General features: G+C 39.3%; 1 protein-coding gene across 6 annotated transcripts; it reads right to left on the bottom strand.

The window, feature by feature from the left end:
* Nucleotides 1–4,065: 4,065 nt before the first annotated feature.
* TTC5 (tetratricopeptide repeat domain 5) lies at nt 4,066–22,132 on the bottom strand. 6 transcript variants are annotated; one of them, XM_082385009.1, is made up of 10 exons: nt 21,414–21,547; nt 18,059–18,191; nt 16,918–17,129; nt 16,406–16,556; nt 15,118–15,209; nt 12,005–12,061; nt 11,276–11,422; nt 10,727–10,941; nt 7,573–7,717; nt 4,066–4,675 (listed from the first exon to the last, which is right to left on the bottom strand). In XM_082385009.1, exons 1-10 carry the CDS (start codon nt 21,531–21,533, stop codon nt 4,556–4,558), a joined length of 1,392 nt encoding a protein of 463 aa, XP_082241135.1. In that variant the 5' UTR covers nt 21,534–21,547; the 3' UTR covers nt 4,066–4,555. The 6 variants fall into 6 exon arrangements, with proteins under 6 accessions (XP_082241135.1, XP_082241139.1, XP_082241137.1 ...); XM_082385013.1 differs by lacking the exon at nt 7,573–7,717 and having other exon boundaries at nt 21,414–22,132; XM_082385011.1 differs by lacking the exon at nt 11,276–11,422 and having other exon boundaries at nt 21,414–21,551.
* Between the last annotated feature and the right edge of the window lie 30 nt (nt 22,133–22,162).

Genomic DNA, 22,162 nt, shown 5'->3' with positions numbered 1-22,162 from the left:
TAGGAGAGTAAATTTGAAAAGTTAAATGAAATGGATAAATTACTAAAAAATACAAAATATCAAAACTGAATCAAGAGAAACTTGAATAATTCTATCCAATAAACCTTAAAGAATTTAAATCAGAAGTTAATCTTTCCATAAAGAAAATGCCAGGTGCTGATTGATGACTTTATGGGCAAGTTCTACCAAGAAAAAGACAAACTGATTTTATATCATCTTTTCAAATAAACATACAGGAGAAATGCTCTTTACTCATTGTATGAGGCTAGCATAACTTTAATATCAAAACCAGACTAGAATAGATTAAGAAATAGTGTAGACTCATAAACTAATATCACTTGTGACCCACAGATATAAAATCTTAAATATTACAGAAGTGAATCCAGCGATATAAAAAAAATACATATCCTGACCAAGTAAGTTTTGTACCAAGAATGCAAGTTTGATTTATTAATCAAAAGCTGAGTACTCTAATCCACCACACTAACAGATTAAAAAAAAAAAAAATCTGCCATCTCAATAAATGCAGAAAAAGCATTAGATAAAATGTAATACCTTTTCATCATAAAAACCCAAATAGGCTTGAAATCTAAGATAAGGCATATGTAAAAACTATATAACAAACATCTTATTTAATATTGAACTTTTGAAAATATTTCCTTTAAGTATAAGAACAAGACAAGGACTCTTGCAATCATCACTTGTATTCAGCATACTAGAGATCCTAACTACTGCAGAAAACAAAGAAAATAAAAGGTAAAAGGACTGGAAAGGAAGACACAAAAAAGTTGTTATTTATACACAGAAAACCAAAAGGAATCAACAAATTATTAGAATGAGAGAGTTCTAAAAATGTCACAGCTACAAAATATATAGTCAATTGTATATCTATTCCCAAGCACAGTTAGCAAAATGTAATTTTTAAAATTATACTATTTACAATAGCATAAAGAACTACGAAGTATCTAGGAATAAATCTAATAAAAGATATATAGGACTTTTCCAGAAAAAGTATACAATTATATTGAAATACATTGAAGAAGACTTAAGTAAATGAAGAAAATCATGAATAAGATTCAATGTTATAAACATGTCTGTTCTTCCTAAATTGATCTATAAATTCAGTGCAATCCCAAGCAAAACCCAGAGGAGTTTTTCATGAAAATTTAGATTCTAAAATGTAAATGGGCCACTGGTTAAGAACAACATGGCCCATTGTTATTCTGATTGGATACTGACTTTTTATAAAACGATAAGACAATATGGTATTGGAATAGAAATAGACAAATAGATCAGAATAGATCAGAAGAGAAAGCTCAGAAACAGACCTATATACTATATATAAAAAGTTGGTTTAAGACAGATTGGGCTTTGGGGCTTACCTGGTGGCGCAGTGGTTGAGAATCTGCCTGCCAATGCAGGGGACACGGGTTCGAGCCCTGGTCTGGGAAGATCCCACATGCCGCAGAGCAACTGGGCCTGTGAGCCACAACTACTGAGCCTGCGCATCTGGAGCCTGTGCTCCTCAACAAGAGAGGCTGCGATAGTGAGAGGCCCGCGCACCGCGATGAAGAGAGGCCCCCGCTTGCCACAACTAGAGAAAACCTTCGCACAGAAACGAAGACCCAACACAGCCAAAAATAAATAAATAAATTAATTAATTAAAAAAAAAAAAGACAGATTGGGCTTTAAGATCAGTGGGCAAAGGATGGATCTTTAATAAAAGGTGCTGGGGCAATTAATTACTCATTAAGAAAAAAATTATATACCTACATCATAACACAAGGAAAGGTCATAATGAAAGAAAAGGACAAAATGATAAAAATTCATAAATCAATAGCAGGGATATGTCTTGATGACTTCAGGATAGGGAAGGACTTCTTAAAACACAAATAGCACTAACCATAAAAGAAAATATTGATAAATTCAATAATGCTGAAATTAAGAACTCTGTTCAACAAAGGATCTAATACAGAGAGTTTAAAAAAAAAAAGACAAGCTAAAAACTCTTAGATGTTTGCAGCACATAAAATGACAAAAGATTAATAGAGGAGATAAATAAGTCCTACAAATCAATTTGAAATTCAATACAGAGGTGGGCAAAGACACAAATAGGCATTTTTGCCATGAGAAAATATTAGTGGCTCGTAAATATATGAAAAGATATATATTGGCTCAAACCCATTAACAGTGAGAGAAATGCACATTAAGGCCACCGGGAAATATCACTCAAACTTCCTGTATTTGTGAACCCTGAAACATAAGATGACACCAAACATAAATGAGGATGCAGAAGACTCATTAGTAGGAAGACTCATCCACTGAAAGCAGAGACAAACTGGTACAACCACTTTGAAAATGTTCGATATTTCTCAAAAAAAAGTTGAACATATGTAACTCCATGACCCAGCAATTCTATCCTTGTGCCAATATTCTGAAACAGTGGTTCTCACACATAAGAATCACCTGTAGGATTTGTTAAATACAGATTGCTGACTCTTCCCCAGAATTTCTAATTCGAGGACTGAGGCCTGAGAATTTGTATTTCTAAGAAGTTCCAGGTAATGCTGATGCTCTTGGTCTAGGAACACTCTTTAAGAACCATTGCTATAAAAGAAACTCTTGCACCTACACATCAGGACATGTACAGAATACTAATAATGTATGGCCTTAATAGCAAAAAAAAAAAATGAAACCCAATATTGTTTAACAGTAGGATGGATAAATTGTGGCATAATCATACAATGAGATATTATATATCTGTAAAAACAAATGAGATAAGAACATGGAGAGGCACACAAGAGCTTCTAAGATACTAGTGATTGATATTTCCAGTTTTCAAGCCAGGTGGACATTTTCACAAGTATTCTAATTACTCTTTAAACTGTACACACATATTTTGCATCCTTGTTTGTACATGTATTTCATCAAAAAAATCTTTTGAGTTCTGCTTCTATCACCTACTGGCCATCTTTCTATTGTCTGGCCCAACACGAACATGTCAACTTGTCTCAGGACTTGAGTAGAAGCGGGACAGTTATTGGATCTCCTCTCTACTGACTTTAATGTATACACCTCACCACCCTCCTCCTTCCCAATTGCTTTCAAACATTTCTCACGATATTTTACACCCCCTCAAGTTCCTGATCACTCTTCCATGACTATAGGCCTCAAAATCAACAACCAGAACTGAATACAAGGCTCTACATGTGGCCTGACACTGTATTTAAAACACTCTCTGGCTAGCAGATTCATTGGTATAATCTAAAAACAGTGTTTTGCAATTATATCATACTGGTTACTCATATTGACTTTATCTTACCTACTAAAATTCCGAGTAATTTTTCATACATGATGTAGAAGATACACCTCCGAAAATTGTCCTTTTTGGACCAAAAGAATGGACTTTAAAATTTTATTTTAGATTCAGCCCTTAAAACTTCTTTAGATAGATTGATGTTTATTCTACCATCCATTTTCTGAGGACTTCTCCATGTTTTACATTCTTCATAAATTGAATGAGTCATCAGTGATATTCAAGTCTCTGATCAAGAGTTGAACAGGACTAGACCAAGGACAAAGACCTGAGCCACATCACTATAAGTCTTCCAAATTAATCTGTATCCATTAATGCACTCTCTGGTTATAACCATTCAGTTGGTTAATAATCCTCCCTCACACTTCCCTATTTTTCCATGAGGATATTAAAAGAAACTGTTATAAAATGTATCACTAGAACCTAAAGGAACTGCATATCTAGCTCTCTCTGGTCTTTCACCCTAGTAACACTATGAGAATAGTACTGCTGTCATGTTGGACTATGATAAGGGCCACTCCTAAGGGTGACAGAATGGGGAAGTGGAAGGAAGCTGGTTCCCAACAACTTTGTGGAACTGCCATTCCTGCCCTGAGCTGCTTATTGCCAGATTTCTTTTAACTGAGAGAGAAATAAACTATTTTGTTTAAAGAAAAAAGCGGGGAAGGAGGTATTACTCTAATGGATTGAAGTGATCCTAAAACCAAGAATTCAAGCCTAGAGAGAATGAAGCAGGCCAAACTACACAGTATTTTTTTTCCAAACAAATTTAATTCTGTTCCAGCCCCAAAGAAGGGGAAGCACCTAAATTTTAAACATAAAAATTGCTCAAAAACTATGTCATTAAAAAAATTAAGCCCCCTCCCTTAGCAATAAATACTGAAATGATATATACACATGAGGCTCAGGAAGGAGGCAAGAACAGGAACCTTGGGGACTCTGTCCCATGACAAGGTCCCAACACTTCTACCAACTCCATGCTCTTTGCCTAAAACATAGAAGAGCAATGGAAGAGGCAGGAGATATACCAGGGACATGTGTGGTCCCAGAGAGAGCTGGAACATAACAGGAGAGAAAGAAGACACAAAGTGTCTTACAGGGCAGAGGGAAGGAAAGTTGTCATCTAAAACATCCCCCCAATTCCAGTTGCGTCACTGGATCTGGCTGGTGCAGCTGCCGAGTGCCCTTGAGCTTTTCTCCTCGCCTCCACTCCCTCTTTAGCATGCCATCCAAGGAAGGTCATTCACACTGTGGCCTCGATGCCACTGTGGCAGCGGCCTGGCTGCTGGAGCCCTGAGGCTTCCCATTCACCACCAGCAGGAGGGGCGTCTCCACACGAACACTGGAAAAGGAATAGTCCTGGAAAAGACAAATATACAGAGACTCATTACAGATCCTAAGATGAAACTCCAGCACAGGGATACACCACCTGTGGCTTTCTCACCCCCTCCTTTCCACCTCCCACAGTAGATATACCCCTTACCTCCATCTCACATTAAACAAAGCTGAACTAACATAGGGTATGTAATTTTCCCAAAGTTTTCAATCTTCAGAAGGAAAATCTGGGACAGGTAGAGTGCCAGTAACTGTCATTACAAGAATGGGACAATTCTGATTCAAAAAGAACAGGATCCTGGCACTGCCCAACAAAAGGGTCCCACCAGCTCTACAGAATCTTCCCTTCCCACAGTGTTTATCAAAAATTATAACTAAATACACACAGCAGCCAAGCCAGAGCCAATGGAAAGTCTGAGAAACTCTTAGATCAAGTGTTTGTAAAGTTATAAATTAATCTGCCTAATATAAATTAGACTTACTTCTCCTTTAATATCAGGAGGAATTAACAAAATGTAGGTTTAAACTTTCTCCTAATAACAGAAAACATCAGCTCAGCTTATCAGTTCAAATGTACTTTAAGTTGCAAAATGTGTTGTTAAAAGATCTTTATCCAAAAAATACTGTTCCACTTGGAGTGTAAAGGAGGTTCTTTTAAGTCAAAGTAAAGAAGTGAATTAAAGAGTTTTCATAAATCAATTTTTAAAACATCCTAACAGGAACATGGGCAAGTGCCAAAAAAAAAAAAAGCAATTTATAAAAGAATTATAGTCAATAAACATATGATAAAATTTTCAACCTCACCAATAATCAAGAAACCGAAGCCAAACAATATTGATGCTATACTTTTCATGTAAAATCAGCAAATAATTTTTCAAAGGTTTCTACACAGAGTTGCAAAGAAAATCATAGAAAAACAATTACTGACATCCACTGTTGATATTAACTGGTACAACCTTCCAAAAAATAGTTTGGCAATATGTATCAAAAGTCTTAGAGGGACTTCCCTGGTGGCGCAATGGTTAAGAATCCACCTGCCATTGTAGGGGACAAGGGTTCGATCCCTGGTCTGGGAAGATCCCATATGCCACGGAGCAACTAAGCCTGTGAGCCACAACTACTGAAGCCCGCGAGCCCTAGAGCCCACGCACTGCACCTACTGAGCCCACGCACCACAACGACTACTGAAGCCTGCATGCCTAGAGCCTGTGCGCTGCAACTACTGAGTCCACACACCGCAACTACTGAAGCCCGTGCGCCTAGAGCCCGTGCTCTGCAACAAGAAGCCACCGCAATGAGAAGCCCGTGCACCGCAACGAAGAGTAGCCCCCGCTTGCCACAACTAGAGAAAGCCCGCACGCAGCAATGAAGACCCAATGCAGTCAAAAAAAAAAAAAAAAAGTCTTAGAATTCTGCATACCCTTTGGAGCCAGGATTCTACCTTACAAATTCACTTAATTTCTTTAATGAATTAATTAAATTTATTTAATAATCATGGATATGCACAGATATTAAAATATTTACTAAAGTACTTTTATAATAAGGAACAATTATTAATAATCTAGATCTGGGGTCAGCAAATTTTTTCTGTAAAGAGTCAAATAATAAATATTTTAGGCTTTGTGGGTCACATGGTCTTTGTCACAGAACTATTCGTCTCTGACACTAGTATAAAAGCAGCCACAGACAACAGTAAACAAATGGGTATACTTTGTTTCAAAAAAATTTAATTACAAACACTGAAATTTTAATTTCCTGTAATTTTCATGTATCACAAATTATTATTATTCTTTCAACTGTTTTCATTTAAAAATATAAAAACCATTCTTGGCTCACAAGCCATACAAAAACAGGCAGTGAGCCAGATTTGGTCAATCGGCCAGAGTTTGCTGACCCTTGATCTAAATGGGGAAAAAGCCGTTAAATATCTGCTCTTGTAGAGTTTTGTAAGGATTAAATGATCCAATGCAGGCCATAAAACTCTTTGCACAGTGTTTAGCAGTCAGTTAAGTGTTCAGTAAATTTTAACTATCATCATCATCTTCATCACCACCTCTATGTGTGAATTCAAAACAATGTTGCAGCATATGGAAAACCACAGGAAATGTTCACAAACATTTGCATATAATATTCCACTCATAATTAAAAATATACATACGAATGTGTACATAAATTTATGAAAAGACTGGAGGTTTACATACCAAACTGTTAACAGTAATAACATCTGACTGACAATATTTCAGTCCATTTTTTAAAATTTATTTTTACCAAAATAATTGGCATATAACATTATGTAAGTTTAAGGTATTAATTAACATGTTAATTTGATATATTTATATATTGCAATATGATTACCACCATTACATTAGCTAACACCTCTATCACATCACATAATTATCATTTCATTTTTGTGGTGGGAACAATTAAGATCTGGTCTCTTGGCAACTTTGAAGTTTATAATACCATATTGTTGTCTATAATCACTATGCTGTGCATTAGATCTCCAGGACTTATTTATCTACTGGTTGCAAGTTGATACCTTTAAACAACATCTCCCCAATTCCACCATCCCAGGATAATCACCATTCTACTCTCTGTTTTCACAGTTTGGCTTTTTAAGATTTCACATGTAAGTGATATCATATGTATTTGTCTTTCTCTGTTCAGTCCATTTTTAAAATTCTGTTTACTAGTAGTTTTTTAGTAAAGAAAAACAAAACAAAAAACAAAAAAAATTACTTTTTAGTAAAACTATTAGTAAAAAATAAATTACATATATACATATACGTGTGTAAATATAGGATATCATACAACACACACACACATATATATGCATTACTTTATATATATTTTTTAAAAGAGGTAAACTTGTCCCACTTTGAGAGCCTATGAGGTGAGAAAGAATCCTAGCCATCACTCACCTTTCCCTTGTGCTGAATTCGGTGAAGCCGAAGGTTAGGCTCAGGGATGGCTACAGAGTCCCCAATGAGCACTCCCCAGCTCTGCACCATATTATATACCATCACTGCACAGCAAGGTCCATCTGAATCTACCAGGCCAAATGTACTGCCAGGTTAAGATGGGTTAAGAGAGAGAAGAGAAAAAAAAAAAGGAAGTGGGCAGGAAAGAAAAGCAAAAACAGTGGTTTTAAAATATCAGCAAAAAAAAAAAAAAAAAAAAAGCTTTCTTAGTTACTTATTTAGAACTCCTATGACAGGTACTATCATTCACTATGTACATCTGAGGGCTCATTTGTCTTAGATATGTATCTTTAGAGAACATGCACAAGACTCATCAATCTGTCACTTTTGTAAGAACTTGGGACACATTCAACAAATATTAATAATGAACTAGCTCAAAATGTTGCAGCGGAACAGTATTCCTGCTCTACCAATTTAACTATCACAACATTCATCAAACTCTCTAACCATTACTGTCAATTTAATTTAATTCCACAAACTTTCACTGAATACCTATCATAAGTCAGGCACTGTGAGTGAGCTTATTAGTCTAGTGGGTGTCAGACAATTAGACCATCACCAACAGTACAACTGCAATAGGTGCCAGAATAGCTTTTTGCTTGTGATGAATTCAGTGAAGCCAAAGGTTGGGCTGTGGGAGCCCAGAGGAGAAATGTCTAAATCAATGGAAAGCCAGGAAGGCTTCTGTGAAGAGGAGACCCTCAAACTTAATCTTAAAGAATGAAAAACTACCTGGGTTAAAACAGGAAAACTAATCCTCAGTGGAAATAAAAAAATCTCTAAGGGAAGGGGATATGGCTTGACTGGGAAGGAACATAAGAGAACTTCTGAGGTGGTGGTCATGTCATGTTCTCTATAGGTGTTTAGGTTATATGGGTGTATGCATTTGTCAAAACTTAGGAAATATACACTAAGATCTGTATATTTCATTGTATGTAAATTTTACATAAAAAGAATAAAATTATAAACAAATATTGAACTCTAGTTAATGACTACATGTTGAAGTATTTAGAGGAAAGTATACTAATGTCTGCAATTTACTTTGAAATGGACCAAGAATAAGAGAGACCAACAGATGAACAGGGGAATAAATAGATCTGTGATAAACTAAGTATAGTAAAATATTAATAGTAGACTATAGGTACACCAATGTTCACTGTAAAATTCTTTCAATTTTGCTGTATGTTTGAAAATTTTTATAATAAAATGTTGGGGGAAAAATGTAATCTATATCAAGAAGCAGCAAAAAGATTATCCAGGCATAGTAACTGTGTGTAAAAACACAGAGGCATGAAAATAGCTGTTCTGAAACCTACAAAATAATCCCAAGGTTGGAACAAAACTACACAGTACCAGTAAGAGATTTTAAATAAGAAACAGCAATGGTCAGATCTGCATCTGGGAAATATTTCTCTGTACTGTGGAACACTGGAGGAAAAACAGGGAACAGGGAGACTTGTCTGGAGAAGTGTTAAGAGGCTGAATTAAATTAGTAAAGACAAGAAAGTAGGGACAAAAAGGTATATCTATTGGACTTGGTGATTGCCTCAAAGCAAGAGAATGGAGAAGTCTAGAACAACTTCCAGAAGTCTTAATTAAGTGACTGAGTAGAGGTGGTACCATTGATTGAAAAGGAATTCAGGGAGGACAAGCAGGTTGACAGAGAAAGATGAGGTGAGTAATTCTGAACATACTGAGTTAGAGGTTTCTTATTATAGTCCAGAGGCAGCTAGATATAGGAATCCAAAAGTTGGAAATGAGCCCTGGGCTGGAGCTAGACCTGTGAGCATAGAAGAGGCAGCCAAAGCCTTGGGTTTGTATGACATCACCAAATGAGACGACCTATAAGTGAGATGCTGAAGAATCGATGCTCATGCCATCACTTGGCACACCCAAATTCACAGCAAACACTGCAAATCAAGCACAGCATTCTCCTGGTGAAACCAGTCAAAGCCTCAGAATCCTTCTTTACAGTAAATCATGCAGCCACTGCCAAGTGATCAGAGCTGGCATCTATTTGCCGTCCTGATACAGAGAGAAAAGAGGAAAGGAACAAAAACAGAGGCCTCGTAGAACTTAACATTTAGCAATTACGCATAAAAAGAGGAGTAGCAAAATATTTGTTCTCAAGGGTCCCTAAAACCCTACCTTTGTCTATATTTCTTTCTCATTCCTCTTGGCTCTAGGGTCTGCTCTAGTAACTAAACTTTTCTCAACTATCTTCTTGCTCTTCAATTCTTCAAATACGTATACCATGAAAATGCCATGGAGGAATATCAGGCATACAATGGGAGTTATATTTTAGTTTGAATGGAGCAGAAGGGATATGAAAGGGAACAGTGAGAGAGAAATCAGAATGTTTCCAGTAGAAGCTACTGGATCAAACACTGGTGATCCCAGAAACAAAAAAAATTCAGCAGAAAACAGAAAAAGGAAACTAGTCAACCAGGGATTGGGAAGTGAGTGAAGGACCAAGGAATGATGACACTGACCAAACCCTCATTTTTCAAGAGTTGAAAATTTTCTAGATGAATATTTTTAACTCATTTCCTCTGCTAGACTATAAGCACCCTTCATTTGGGTGTGTTACTTTTTTTTTTTAACTCCCTACAACACATATAGCAGATGCCCAATGAATATTTGTTGAGTAACATCTGAGAGAATCTCTCCATCAGGCCATAAATTCAAACTCAAAGCTCACCTTTCAGAATTGCTTAGGCATACCTAAGTCCAAACAGGACTTAGAATTCTTCCTCTTTGTGCCTCTATGATCATGAAAACACAAAGAAGTAGGAGAATTTTAAGGTTTCCATCTGTCTCATAAAAAAAAGTAGCTGTCAAATTTCAGCTTCGAATATAGGAGTCCACAGAATACCAAGCTCAGGGAAAAAATGGATGGTGACAGATTCTATAGAGAGATTGTCAGATATCACCTAAACAATACTTGCTCACAGAAGGGAAGACAGTCACAGAAGTGAAGCAGAACTCACTAATCTCTGACCACTAACAATGTCCTCAACTTTTAGAGAAAGGCCAGGAAATAAGAGCAACTAGTTTAAAAGGATGAAAAAGAGAAAAGGCAAGAGAAACTCACAAGGGGACTTTCTCCTCCGTAGTAAGGCTGAACACCACCTTTCCCAGGACCACAGCTCCACTATTTACACCAGGCTGCAGAGCACTCAGGGGCTTGCGCTCCAGGGTCACCTTCTGCCCAGAGGCTGACTGATAGCGCCCATCACCACAAGGGCCTAGATGGGCTGGGCGCAAGCTTCCCAGCATGCTCTGTAACTTTCTGGTCTTCACCTTTCCCTGTAAAGGAAAAGGAAATAGGTAAGAAGCTGGGAACTGATAGGGAGGGTGGGAGGGAGAGAGACGCAAGAGGGAAGAGATATGGGGATATATGTATATGTATAGCTGATTCACTTTGTTATAAAGCAGAAACTAACACACCATTGTAAAGCAATTATACTCCAATAAAGATGTTAAAAAAAAAAAAAAAAAAGAAGCTGGGAACTAGTCACTCTCCTTGAGAGTCTAGACCTCCCCTCCCACCTACCCACTTCTGTAGGGTCACGACTACCGAGGCCTACTTTATTCTTATTTTATTGACCTACAGCAGAATTCAGCATTTAGACATCTCTACCTTGCTCTCAAGGAGGCTGGTTAATCTATTCAGGAAATCCAGGAGTTGCTGCTCTCGCTGCTGGGGCTCTGGCCAGGCAGGGTCCAGTGCTGCAGCCCGAGAAAAGCCTTCCAGGGCCTCCCCATAATTCTCTTCATATTTATGTAACTGCACAAGAAGTAACCAAAAACCTCCCAATTATAAGTGTGTTCAACACAAACTATCCGTGGGGTGGGAGGAGGGGCGGGGGAGAGATTAGTAATAGCACAGTGGGCTAGGAATCTAGAGAAATAAACTGTTTTCCTTCCCAGCTGTCTTCCTCTTCTACAAATGAACAGCCTGAGGAGCCAGTAACACCTTACATCCTGGCCAAGGTGATCGCAACCCCAAAGATGGAATCATTTCAAAGAAGCTAACTTCCAAACTCTAAAACAGTTAAGTTGTATATATTGGGTGATTCTATTTTTATGTTTACAACGAACACTTCAGGAAAGTCTTCTAAACTGTGTCCCCTATCCACTATGTACCCTCCCACCAACTCAGCCCCTTTTCCTTTCCCTCCAGATGCTTTAGTCAAACTAAGCTAGCTTTCCCCAGAAATAATTTGGCTTTCCTCTCGCAGTTTGTACCCAACCTTGTCCCTGTGAATACTCAGTTATCCTCACAGGCTAAGACCTAGATATCTTGTGTATTTGACCTTCAGATGACCACTCCCCCACACAAATGATATTTTTTTTTTTTTTTTTTTACCGTTGCCCTGTTCAGATGAAGATCAGGATTGCTGGAAGCTGTCCTGTCAACCTTCTCCTATAGTGGGATAAAAAGACCATCAGTGGCTCTTGTCTCAGTCTTAAGGATGGCCATGCACAACATGTCCTAAACCTCCTTACCCTGGAAAAATTTAAGTTTCTTGCTTGTCAAAATGTTGCCCAGGGCTTCCCTGGTGGCGCAGTGGTTAAGAATCCACCTGCCAATGCAGGGAACATGGGTTCGATCCCTGGTCCGTGAAGATCCCACATGCCATGGAGCAACTAAACCCGTGTGCCACAACTACTGAGCCTGCACTCTAGAGCCCGCGAGCCACAACTATTGAGCCCACGTGCCACAACTACTGGACCCCACGCACCGAGAGCCCGTGCTCCGCAACAAGAGAAGCCTGCGCACCACAACAAAGAGTAGCCCCCACTTGCCGCAACTAGAGAAAAACCCACACATGGCAACAAAGACCCAACACAGCCAAAAATAAAATATATTAAAAGAAAAAAGTTTCCTATACCCACACTGTTATACAGTAACTGCTTGTGTGGCACATATTACTCAATCCCTGAAACCTCAAGGATGAAAGGGTTTCGTATGTGCATGAAACTTTAAAATATGATTATAATTTATCCATGCAATAGTATAAAAATAGAAGAAATATGTGATTAACATCTGATAAAGGGACTTCCCTGGTGGCTCAGTGGTTAAGACTCCGCGCTCCCAATGCAGGGGGCCCAGGTTCAATCCCTGGTCAGGGAACTAAATCCCACATGCATGCTGCAACTAAGAGTTCGCACGCTGCAACCAAGGAGCCCGTGAGCTGCAGCTAAGACCTGGTGCAACCAAATAAATAAATAAGTCTGTCATACAGAGTGAAGTAAGTCAGAAAGAGAAAAACAAATACCCTACGCTAACGCATATATATGGAATCTAAAAAAACGGTACGGATGAACCTAGTGGCAGGGCAGGAATAAAGGTGGAGACGTAGAGAATGGACTTGAGGACACGGGGAGGCGGAAGGGAAGCTGGGATGAAGTCAGAGAGTAGCACTGACATATATACACTACCAAACGTAAAATGGATAGCTAGTAGGAAGCTGCTGCATAGCACAGGGAGATCAGCTCGATGCTTTGTGACAACCTAGAGGAGGGGGATAGGGAGGGTCGGAGGGAGGGGACATGGGGATATATGTATACATATAGCTGATTCATTCTGTTGTATAGCAGAAACTAACACAACATTGTAAAGCAGATATACTCCAATAAAGATGAAAAAAAAAACCCTTGAACAACACAGGTTTGAACTGCACAGATACACTTACATGTGAATTTTTTCCAGTAAAAACTACAATACTAAAAAAAAAAAAAAAAAAAAACTGATAAAAAATTTATTTTAATCAATGAGATGCTGGTATAAATGAGGAAAGCCTAGGAAAGAAATGATGCCAATTTAATGCATTTCCTCTGCCCATGAGCCTGGCTCCAGATACAAACATCTACATCCAAGGTCCCTTAAAACACACAGTGAAAGCCAAATTCTGATTCTCCAATTTAAATACATGGCCAGAAACCACATGACAATGCAGACAAATATGTCATGAAGAAAATGCTGGCTATGTTCATGGCTATGATCACTTTATTTTTTTAATTCTATTCACTGCCTGGCACACTGCAAAAGCACAAACAACATGAATTAAATTGTTTAAATGGTTGGTTCAACTATGTTTAAAAATGCAGGACTGATGAAGAAATTAAGAGTTAAAAGCAACTGTTTAGCAGAAGGCAAACATAAAATTTTAAGGAGTACATCATGCTTTAAAATGTAAACATTTACCAGATTAAGAAATTAGAGTAAAATATAATTCCTCAGCCTGAAAATGTCCCTGATTGATAAAAAGAACAACCCCACTGGCTATACAGGTTGGGTTGAGTTAAATACCACCATTAAGACTACAGTGAGAAGCACAGTGTGTGAGGAAGTCATATCTGTCATTTCTTAAACAGCCATTTTATTACTGCACGCTCCTCTGTCGTGAGTGTGAGTCCCACCAGTTGAGCTGCACTCGTCAGCACAGCAGTGAGGGCAAGAGCACAGTGCACATGTGTGTGCCCACAGCTCCCGAGTATGGCTGCACCAGAGTTCAACCAGGGTAATGCCAAACAAATAGTATGAGAAGTGTACTTTTTAAGAAATTAATTTGAGTTGAGATATTTTTGAAATATAAAAATTGGTTGTATTTTTTAAAGCTATAATTCTTGTAGACATCTTGTGCTTAAAATTTTGACTGTGCTTATTAAAAATGGTTATCTATGTTTTGCACTTCAGCTTTGTGAAAAATAAAGTTTCTGTGGGATGGTGAAAAAAGAACAGTTCCTAAACTGCAAACATGAGTATAAGGTAGCTATATTCCTTATTCTGCCACTCAGAGCAAAATAAATAATGGTAAGTTAAAAAGCAAGTCTCCATGTCAAGAGAAAACAAAAGAAAGTGAATATGAAGCCTATATAAAAAGTGCTCAGAAGGTCAATGTAAACCTTGTAACAGTGAGCAGGCACTCAAGGCCTGAAGGAAATCCCCCTGCAAGTGGCTATCGATATAAACATAGCCTGAAAGCCTAAGGCAAAGCATGAGCTCCAGTGAATTAATCCCTAGGCTATAATGTAGAATGGGCTACATGCTGTTTTCCATTTCAGTCTGTGGGAGATCCAGAGCCATACTATCTAATGGTTAACCTGGGGATACTGCTTAATTTATACTTAAGTATCAGGGTTTTCATTTTTCTTTAAAAATGTACACGAATATTAATAAGCATTATTTTCACACAGAACATGTTAAAAAGATGAACATGTTGGCATGGGCTCTGTGGTTTGGTTATACACGCCTGTATGAAATCCAAACAGCTCAAGGAGCTACCTAGCACTGAGGCACACACTGCAAGTGGTTGATACATCACATTGCACACCCAGCTTTGCGAAACTACGCACACTGGACGCCAGCAAACACTGCCCGTGCATCTTGCTAAAAAGCCACAAGGAAGACTGAACAACACTCTTGTTTCTGTTGCTGCCTCTATATATCTTGGCTGGGTGACCATAAATACTTACTGCTTGGGCATAGGCACTGAGGGCTTGCTGGGAGATCTTAGGGTTCTGGCCAGTGCTAAAGTAAAGAGAAAGGTACGCGTTCCCCAGAATATCTGAAAGAGAAACACAGGGTTCCGCATGTAAGGAGCTTGAAGCCGCCACTCAATCCTAACAAGGAAAAAGCTGAACAGACTGAAAAATCCACAACTCTTCCTGGATGCATAAGAAAGGGGATAACACAGGGCAAACCGCTACCCCCAAAATTGGAGAGACAGATGAATACAGGGAGTTATGGCTTAGCAGAGCAGAAACTTATGAGCTACCACAGGAACACTGCTGGGGTAGGAAAACCTGAACTGAAACTGATGAATTCTGGAGGCTCAGTGTGGACAAGCCCAGGGGTCCCAGTCACAAGGGAGTCCTCACAATATTGTGAGATTCACCTCCAGGAACTGAACCAGATTCCCACAGCAAATATCGGAGAAGAACACCCTCATACTTCCAGCAGAGGGAGGGGGCAAAGGAACTTTTCTGAAATATGCCAGAGCACTCTCTTCTTCTTCTTCTTGTTTTTGTGGGGTTTTTTGGTCACATCACATGGCTTGTGGGATCTCAGTTCCCCGACCAGGGACTGAACCCAGGCCATGGCAATGAAAGCCTGTGATCTTAACCACTAGGCTACCAGGGAACTCCCGAGCACTCCATTCTTAACAAGGCCTGCCCTCAGGAGAAACTAATTAACCAGAGTCTAACCTGCTAGGGTAAGCTACCAGTTATCAGAGGGTAACTGACCTAAGGAAGAGAAATACCCAACTCCAACCCACTCTAGCCATCCTGTCCCACCTAAGGGGGTTGGGAGGGAGGAGAAAAAAACTAAGAAACACAGTGATGGATCATCTCAGAGCTCAAGTTCAAAGTATAACTATTTTGGTTACCCTCAAAAGTCTATAATGAAAGGCCCCACATCTGAAACAAACCACTGATGACACTAAACTTACAAGTATACCCAAAATTCCACTGGGATAAAGAGGCAAACATGGACCCAAAGGAGAAACTACAACAGACTGCACAAAAGCCCTGCCTTGCTTATATGGAAACATAAGCCTGCTCTCTTCGATGAAAAGGTCCAAGAGTTCCTAGAATAGTAGTTCATCAAAATATCTTTCGGGCTTCTTCAAAGCGAAGATGCCCTGGCTTCACACTGATTGCAGTCAAACTCAATAGATGGGCTCCAGATGATTCTGGTGTGCAGCCACGGTTCAGAACCACTGCTCTAGAAACTTGCTGGAGATCTTTTGAGAGCACTCACACCAAGAGCGGCCATCAAGGATGTCCATCTGCACAGCCAACTTAGCCTGTCGCACACTGTCCATGACATGGCGAGAATGTTCATCTCCAGAGTCAGTCCGCAGTTGGCGAAGCACCATTGACAGGTTTTGAAGGGAGACTTTGTTCTTGCACTGCAAATGGAGAAGGCGTATATTCAACCTTTGTGATTCTAGTTCCCCTTTCCAGATCTACTCTATCTCAATCTTATTCTAATTTTTCATCTTAATTCTTACTGCCATCTGTGTCTTAGACCCCCATTTACAGGATCAACTTGGTTGCTAACTTTTCTTCACTTCTCATCTACCCCTGAACCTGATCCCATCATCTTCTTCCTTTCTCAGTCCCCTGTCCCTGTTTTCCCTCCCTTCTGATTCTGTTCTCCTAGTTCCAGTACAATTCTACTCTGGTATTCATGATCTAGGGAAATTCACAGAACCAAAGAAATCCCATCCTTCCCATCTGTGTTTTCTAAGGGCATAATGGGTGGCTCACATGGGTGAGAGCTCCTGAGAAGCAGGTGTGGGCAGCTGCAACATCCCCTTTTTTCCAGTACACCTCACCCAGCTGGTTCCAGGCTTCCACCAGCTTGGGCTCCAGCTTCACAGCCTTTGACAGAAGCTCCTCAGCCTTAGGGCTATAGTCAGGAGTCACATTCAGTGCCTTCCCAGTTAGCATCAGAACCTGTGCCTTGCCCTGGACAGAACCTAGGAGGAAGGGAAAAGAAAAGTGGAAAGGAAAGTGGAAACCTAGGCAGTCTTACAGGTAAGACTAGGGTATTCTCTCTCAAGGAATAACCCCATGCCAGTTCTAGGAATGAAATAATTGAGAAAAATCTTCATGAACAAATCATTTATTGAAAACCTACCACATGCAGCGTACCGTTAGAAAACAGGGTACCAAAGAAAGCACTACCCCTACCTTTGAGGGGCTTACAATCTAGTGGAGAGGACAATGCATATCCATGGAAAATCAAAAAAACAATGAAAAGGAGCATATGGCATACACCCAATGAATGGACTTTACAAAGTGAAAAGGAGAAAAGACCAGACACTCCAGGGAGAAAAATGATGTAAACAAAGAGGCATAAATACATGTGGCATGTTAGTGGGAGAATGGATGGTTCACCCTGAATGAAACAAAAAGTTCCTTTGTAAGTAGGTAGTCAGAGATAAGGGTAGGAAAAAAACGTCAGACAATGGAGACTTGAATACCAAGTGAAGAGGTCTGGACTTCAATCAGTCAAAAGTAGGAATCTTTGAAGATACTTGAGCAGAGAGGCAGACAAGGAATGAGAGTAAATGTGTGAAGTAAGGATTTAGAAACATAATGGCCATGGTCATTATTTAAGTTGATTTGGAAGTAAAAGAAATTAGAGGCAGAAAGGTCAGTTAAGAAGACTACTGCAATAGTCATCAAGCAACAAGCATGCTCTTTTTTATTTCATGGCATTGGGAAATGGAGTTTAGAGAGCTGAAAGGCTGCCATCCTTGCACTGGCACCCTTAGAAGAAATATTCTGTTGTACTATCTTGTGGCAGCCACAAATAGGATACCAAAGAATCTACAGAGAGAGCAAAACTCCACCACATTTCAGTGAGGGCCCGGGGGCTGGCATGTTCTTTTGGGACGCATACCCACTACTTCCTCCATCTGCTGCAGGGTCTTCTCCATCTCCTCCCGCACATCCTGTTGCTTCCTCCCAGCATCCTCAACACTGTGTGTCTCGAAATAGCACTCGCGAAATGAATAGAGCTGATCCACCAGTTCCTAGGAAGTATAAGAATGGTACCATTAAGTGCAGAGAATACCAGACAAGTAAATTTGAGATTGGCTAGCCATACCAGCTTTTGGCCTGGAAATGCTGATTCTCTATCTTACCTAGGAATGACACAAGAGGCAGGTGGACAGGTCTATCAAAATACCACAGATCGTGAAGGAAAGTAGCCCAGCCTGCTCTCACACTGTCCCAAGCCAGTCAGCACCGTGATGATAGTTCTCTCCTCCCAGATCCAGCAGAGCTTCCAAAATGACTAAGCACTTCACATACCATAGTCAGGAGGGAGGAAATGCTTTGCAACTTGAGATAAAACAAAGTTAATAAGATCATCCTATCTGATACTGGTCCCCAAAGTGTAAAACTTCGAAATTTACCTATTTAAAACTGGACTTCCTAACAAAAACAATCCCTTACCCCTGATTTTCCTATGTCGGTATCTGAAAATACATGACCTCTGTGAATATGACAAGTAAGAGTCGTTTTCCACAACAAACAGACCAATTTAAGCTTGATAACCTTGGTATTTTTTACAGAGTTTTGATTCTTTAAACACTTGTGCTTTTGTTTGTTTTATTTTTGTCAAGTCACCTTCTGGCTCTCTTGCATTCTTTCCAAGTAAATGTTCTCTTTCCTCTTTAAATATCTCTATCTCTGAGTCTTCCTGGGACACCAGTCAAAGCTTTTCCATTATCTAGTCTTTCCTAAAACAAAACAGCAGCAGAAAGGTATAATCCAATCCTACCAAGTCTTATCAACTACCTCCACATCACATCCCACATCCATCCACCTGTCTCCATCTCTCTATGACTATTCTCAGCTAAATCAGCATCATTACTTGCCTGGACTATTTCAATAGCTTCTTAACTGGTCGTCCTGCTTCTACTCTTTCCCATTCTCCTCACTATAGCTGGAGTGGCCTTACAGAAATGTACCTCATGTCACAAACCCTCAGACAGTTTCCCATTGCAGACAGAATAAAATCCAACTCCTTATTACGGCCTAGAAGACTATAAGATCTGACCTCCCACCATTCATCCTGCCGCAGACTTCTTATCACTCTCCTACAATACTCAAGCCACACTGGCTTTCATCTAGTTCCTCAAATCCACTAAGCCCAATCCCACCTTTACACATGCTGTTCCCTCTGCCTGGACATTCTTCCTCCTGACCTTTGCATGGCTCACTTCTCATCATTATTTAGATCTCAGTTCAAATATCAATTTTTCAGAGAGGCTTTCCCTGACTACCCAAACTAAAGTAACCCCTTCCTCCTCTGCCCCACTGTTAAATCACACTCCTACTTTCCTTCATGGTACTTATTTGAAATTATGTGGCCTATTCATTAATCATCCACTGTCTATCTCCACCACTGGAATGTAAGCTCCATGATGGAAGTATCTTAATCGGTTTTGTTTAGAGCTATACCTGAGCACTACCAGAGGGTGTGGGACATGATAGGCTCTCATTAAATAAATTAATGAATCTCCCTTTCTCTAACAAATACTTATGTACTATACTTAATTTAAAATCCTACCCAGAATGAAGAAGTTAGACTCTCGCTTTCTGCAGCAGTGCTTTTCAAGTTGTGTTGTGTGTATTATTTCCAGGACCCAGCCTACAGACATTCTGATGTTAGTAGTTTTAGCAGAACCAAAAATTCTGCATTTTAACAAGCACCCTGCATGACTTTAATAAAAATGATCTGTAAAACACACTTTGAGAAAAATCGTTTTATATATTCCTTCTAACCTAAAATGTCTATAACAATGAAATAAAGTTTACCACCATTCCCATGAATAGCAACATCACCATCCTTTTCCTGTCTCTACTGCATTCTCCTATTCCATCCCTGCACCTTCCCCACTCACCCCCAAGATACCCCAGGTATCCTCTACCTAGCTGCTTAGGGCATGTACCACAAATCAAAGCAGGAAAAAACAGCTCTCAGCAAATACTACAACCCATTTCCTTTTGTCCTGCAATCAGCACAGCTACATATTAAGAATTATAGAAAAGGTCTTATTGTTTGTTTTTAGTTGTTATAGCAAACATGCAAGAAATTGTTTGATTTTGTTGTTGGTTTGTTTTCCTAGAGTGAACATTTTTAATAACTTTTTTCTCATGGCAAAAATCAATATATATTAGTTGTTAAAATTCAAATAGGTACATGTAAAATAGAAAAGGTTCAAAATTCCTCATAATCATCCCAATAACCTCAGAGATAACCACTGCTTAGTTTACCTTTTCAGGTTTTTTTCTACACATATGCAAACATACATACACAAACAATGTTTGTAATATGGAGCCAGGATTGAGAATCTCTGATTTCAGTCAGTCACACTAGGGAATAAAATTAAATTAATCCAAGTCAACTGGATGTGAAATAAAGCTCACACTCTAAAAAGCGTTATTATTTTAATCTGCTCAAGAAACAAAGAAATCTCACCAATGTTTAAACTTTTGCAGTAGAAGCCTTTAAGAAAGTTACAAGCTTGTCATAAGCCTAATGTTTAAATTTCAGGCTGTCTTAGAACACAAAAAACTCAGTTTCTGAGGTTTAAGAAAAATCTTCAGTCATCAAAAGAAAGGTAAAGAACCAAGCAATTAGTTATCTCCTACCTACCAAGTACAAAAGACTGTCCCACTCACCACAGTCAACTGTGGACTGGGTGGAGTCTGGAGCCTTCTGCCCCAGGCCCCAAACTGGAATTGCACAGTGTGCAAAAAATCAAAACTGTGAAGTTCTAAGGGGAGTAACCAGAATACACGCGGTGCAAGCCACTATTGTGATCGCTGCCAATTTGAAAGCAGAAAAGTACTGAAGAAATGGTCTTTGTGGGGATCAAAACAACATGAGATAGGTAACAGCTCCTGCAGATCTGCCAAACACAAGTGTATGCTATTTGTTGTGAGTGAATCTTGGGGAAAAAAAATTCCCAAGAATGTACAGGAATAAAGTTAGCAATAAATCCTCTTCCCAACAGGACCGAAATTGAGTGCAGTCAGGTCAGCAGCAGGCGGTCCCAACAAACTGGCTGCGCCCGTCCCCTGCCCGGGACCTCCCCTAGCCAGCGGCGGCTGCACCTTCGGGAGTTGTTATAGTAACCACACAAACACCAGCGTCGGGTATATGTCAAGAAATTCGAAGGCACTGCATAAACTGGGCTCTCTACTTCTTCCCGAGTAATATAGATTTTAATCTATGGCCTCACCTGCAATTTCGACAAAATTTCCTTGACTTCCTCCTCTTCCTCAGCCATCATTTCCCAGACACCCTTGGCTTCTCCGCCCCCAACTTTATAACCACAGAGACGCATACCCGTCCCCACCATGGAGCCACAGCGACATCTAGAGCTCTGGAGGCTTACCGCGCCTGAGTTTTCAAAGAAGCTGGTTTTGAGCTGGTTTTCAAAGGGCGTCGCTCCAAACCTAATTAACTCAATGCCTTTGAGCTATAGCTCAAAGGAAATGGTCTGCAAACTTGTTTCTTTTCCAAATCCTGTAAACAAAATGTTCTCAGATTGAGTGCATACATATTATTGTTTCGTATCTTCCTATTTATTTATACCAAGATTATAATACCCCAAAAAAGAAAACAAGCTAAGACAGTGGATGCCTGTGTTGTTAAGTTTAAAATTTTGCGGGAAATGTAGTACAATGGTAAGGTAACTTGTCCGAATGTTTTCCAGGCCTTACAGTGATTTTCTATACATGAGGAATTTTATGATTTTGAACACACTATCCTAATAAATCTACTGCACTTGGGATGGTATTAAGAAAGCCATCACTAATACACTAATAGTATATGTATTAGTCACTAATAATGCTTATTTATTGATAGACTATATCCCCAAGGGTATTTAAAAAAACAATGTCTCTGGAGAGGGAAATAGGGGGACTGAGAGTTGCCTAGGCAAAGAACATTCTTTTCACTGTGTACACTTTTGAATGTTTTATCATG

The sequence above is a fragment of the Balaenoptera borealis genome (assembly GCF_965194805.1).
Source record: "Balaenoptera borealis genome assembly, chromosome: 3".
In the NCBI taxonomy this organism is placed as follows: domain Eukaryota; kingdom Metazoa; phylum Chordata; class Mammalia; order Artiodactyla; family Balaenopteridae; genus Balaenoptera; species Balaenoptera borealis.
Note: the sequence above shows the minus strand (reverse complement) of the source record. Positions and strands in the feature narration are given on the sequence as shown.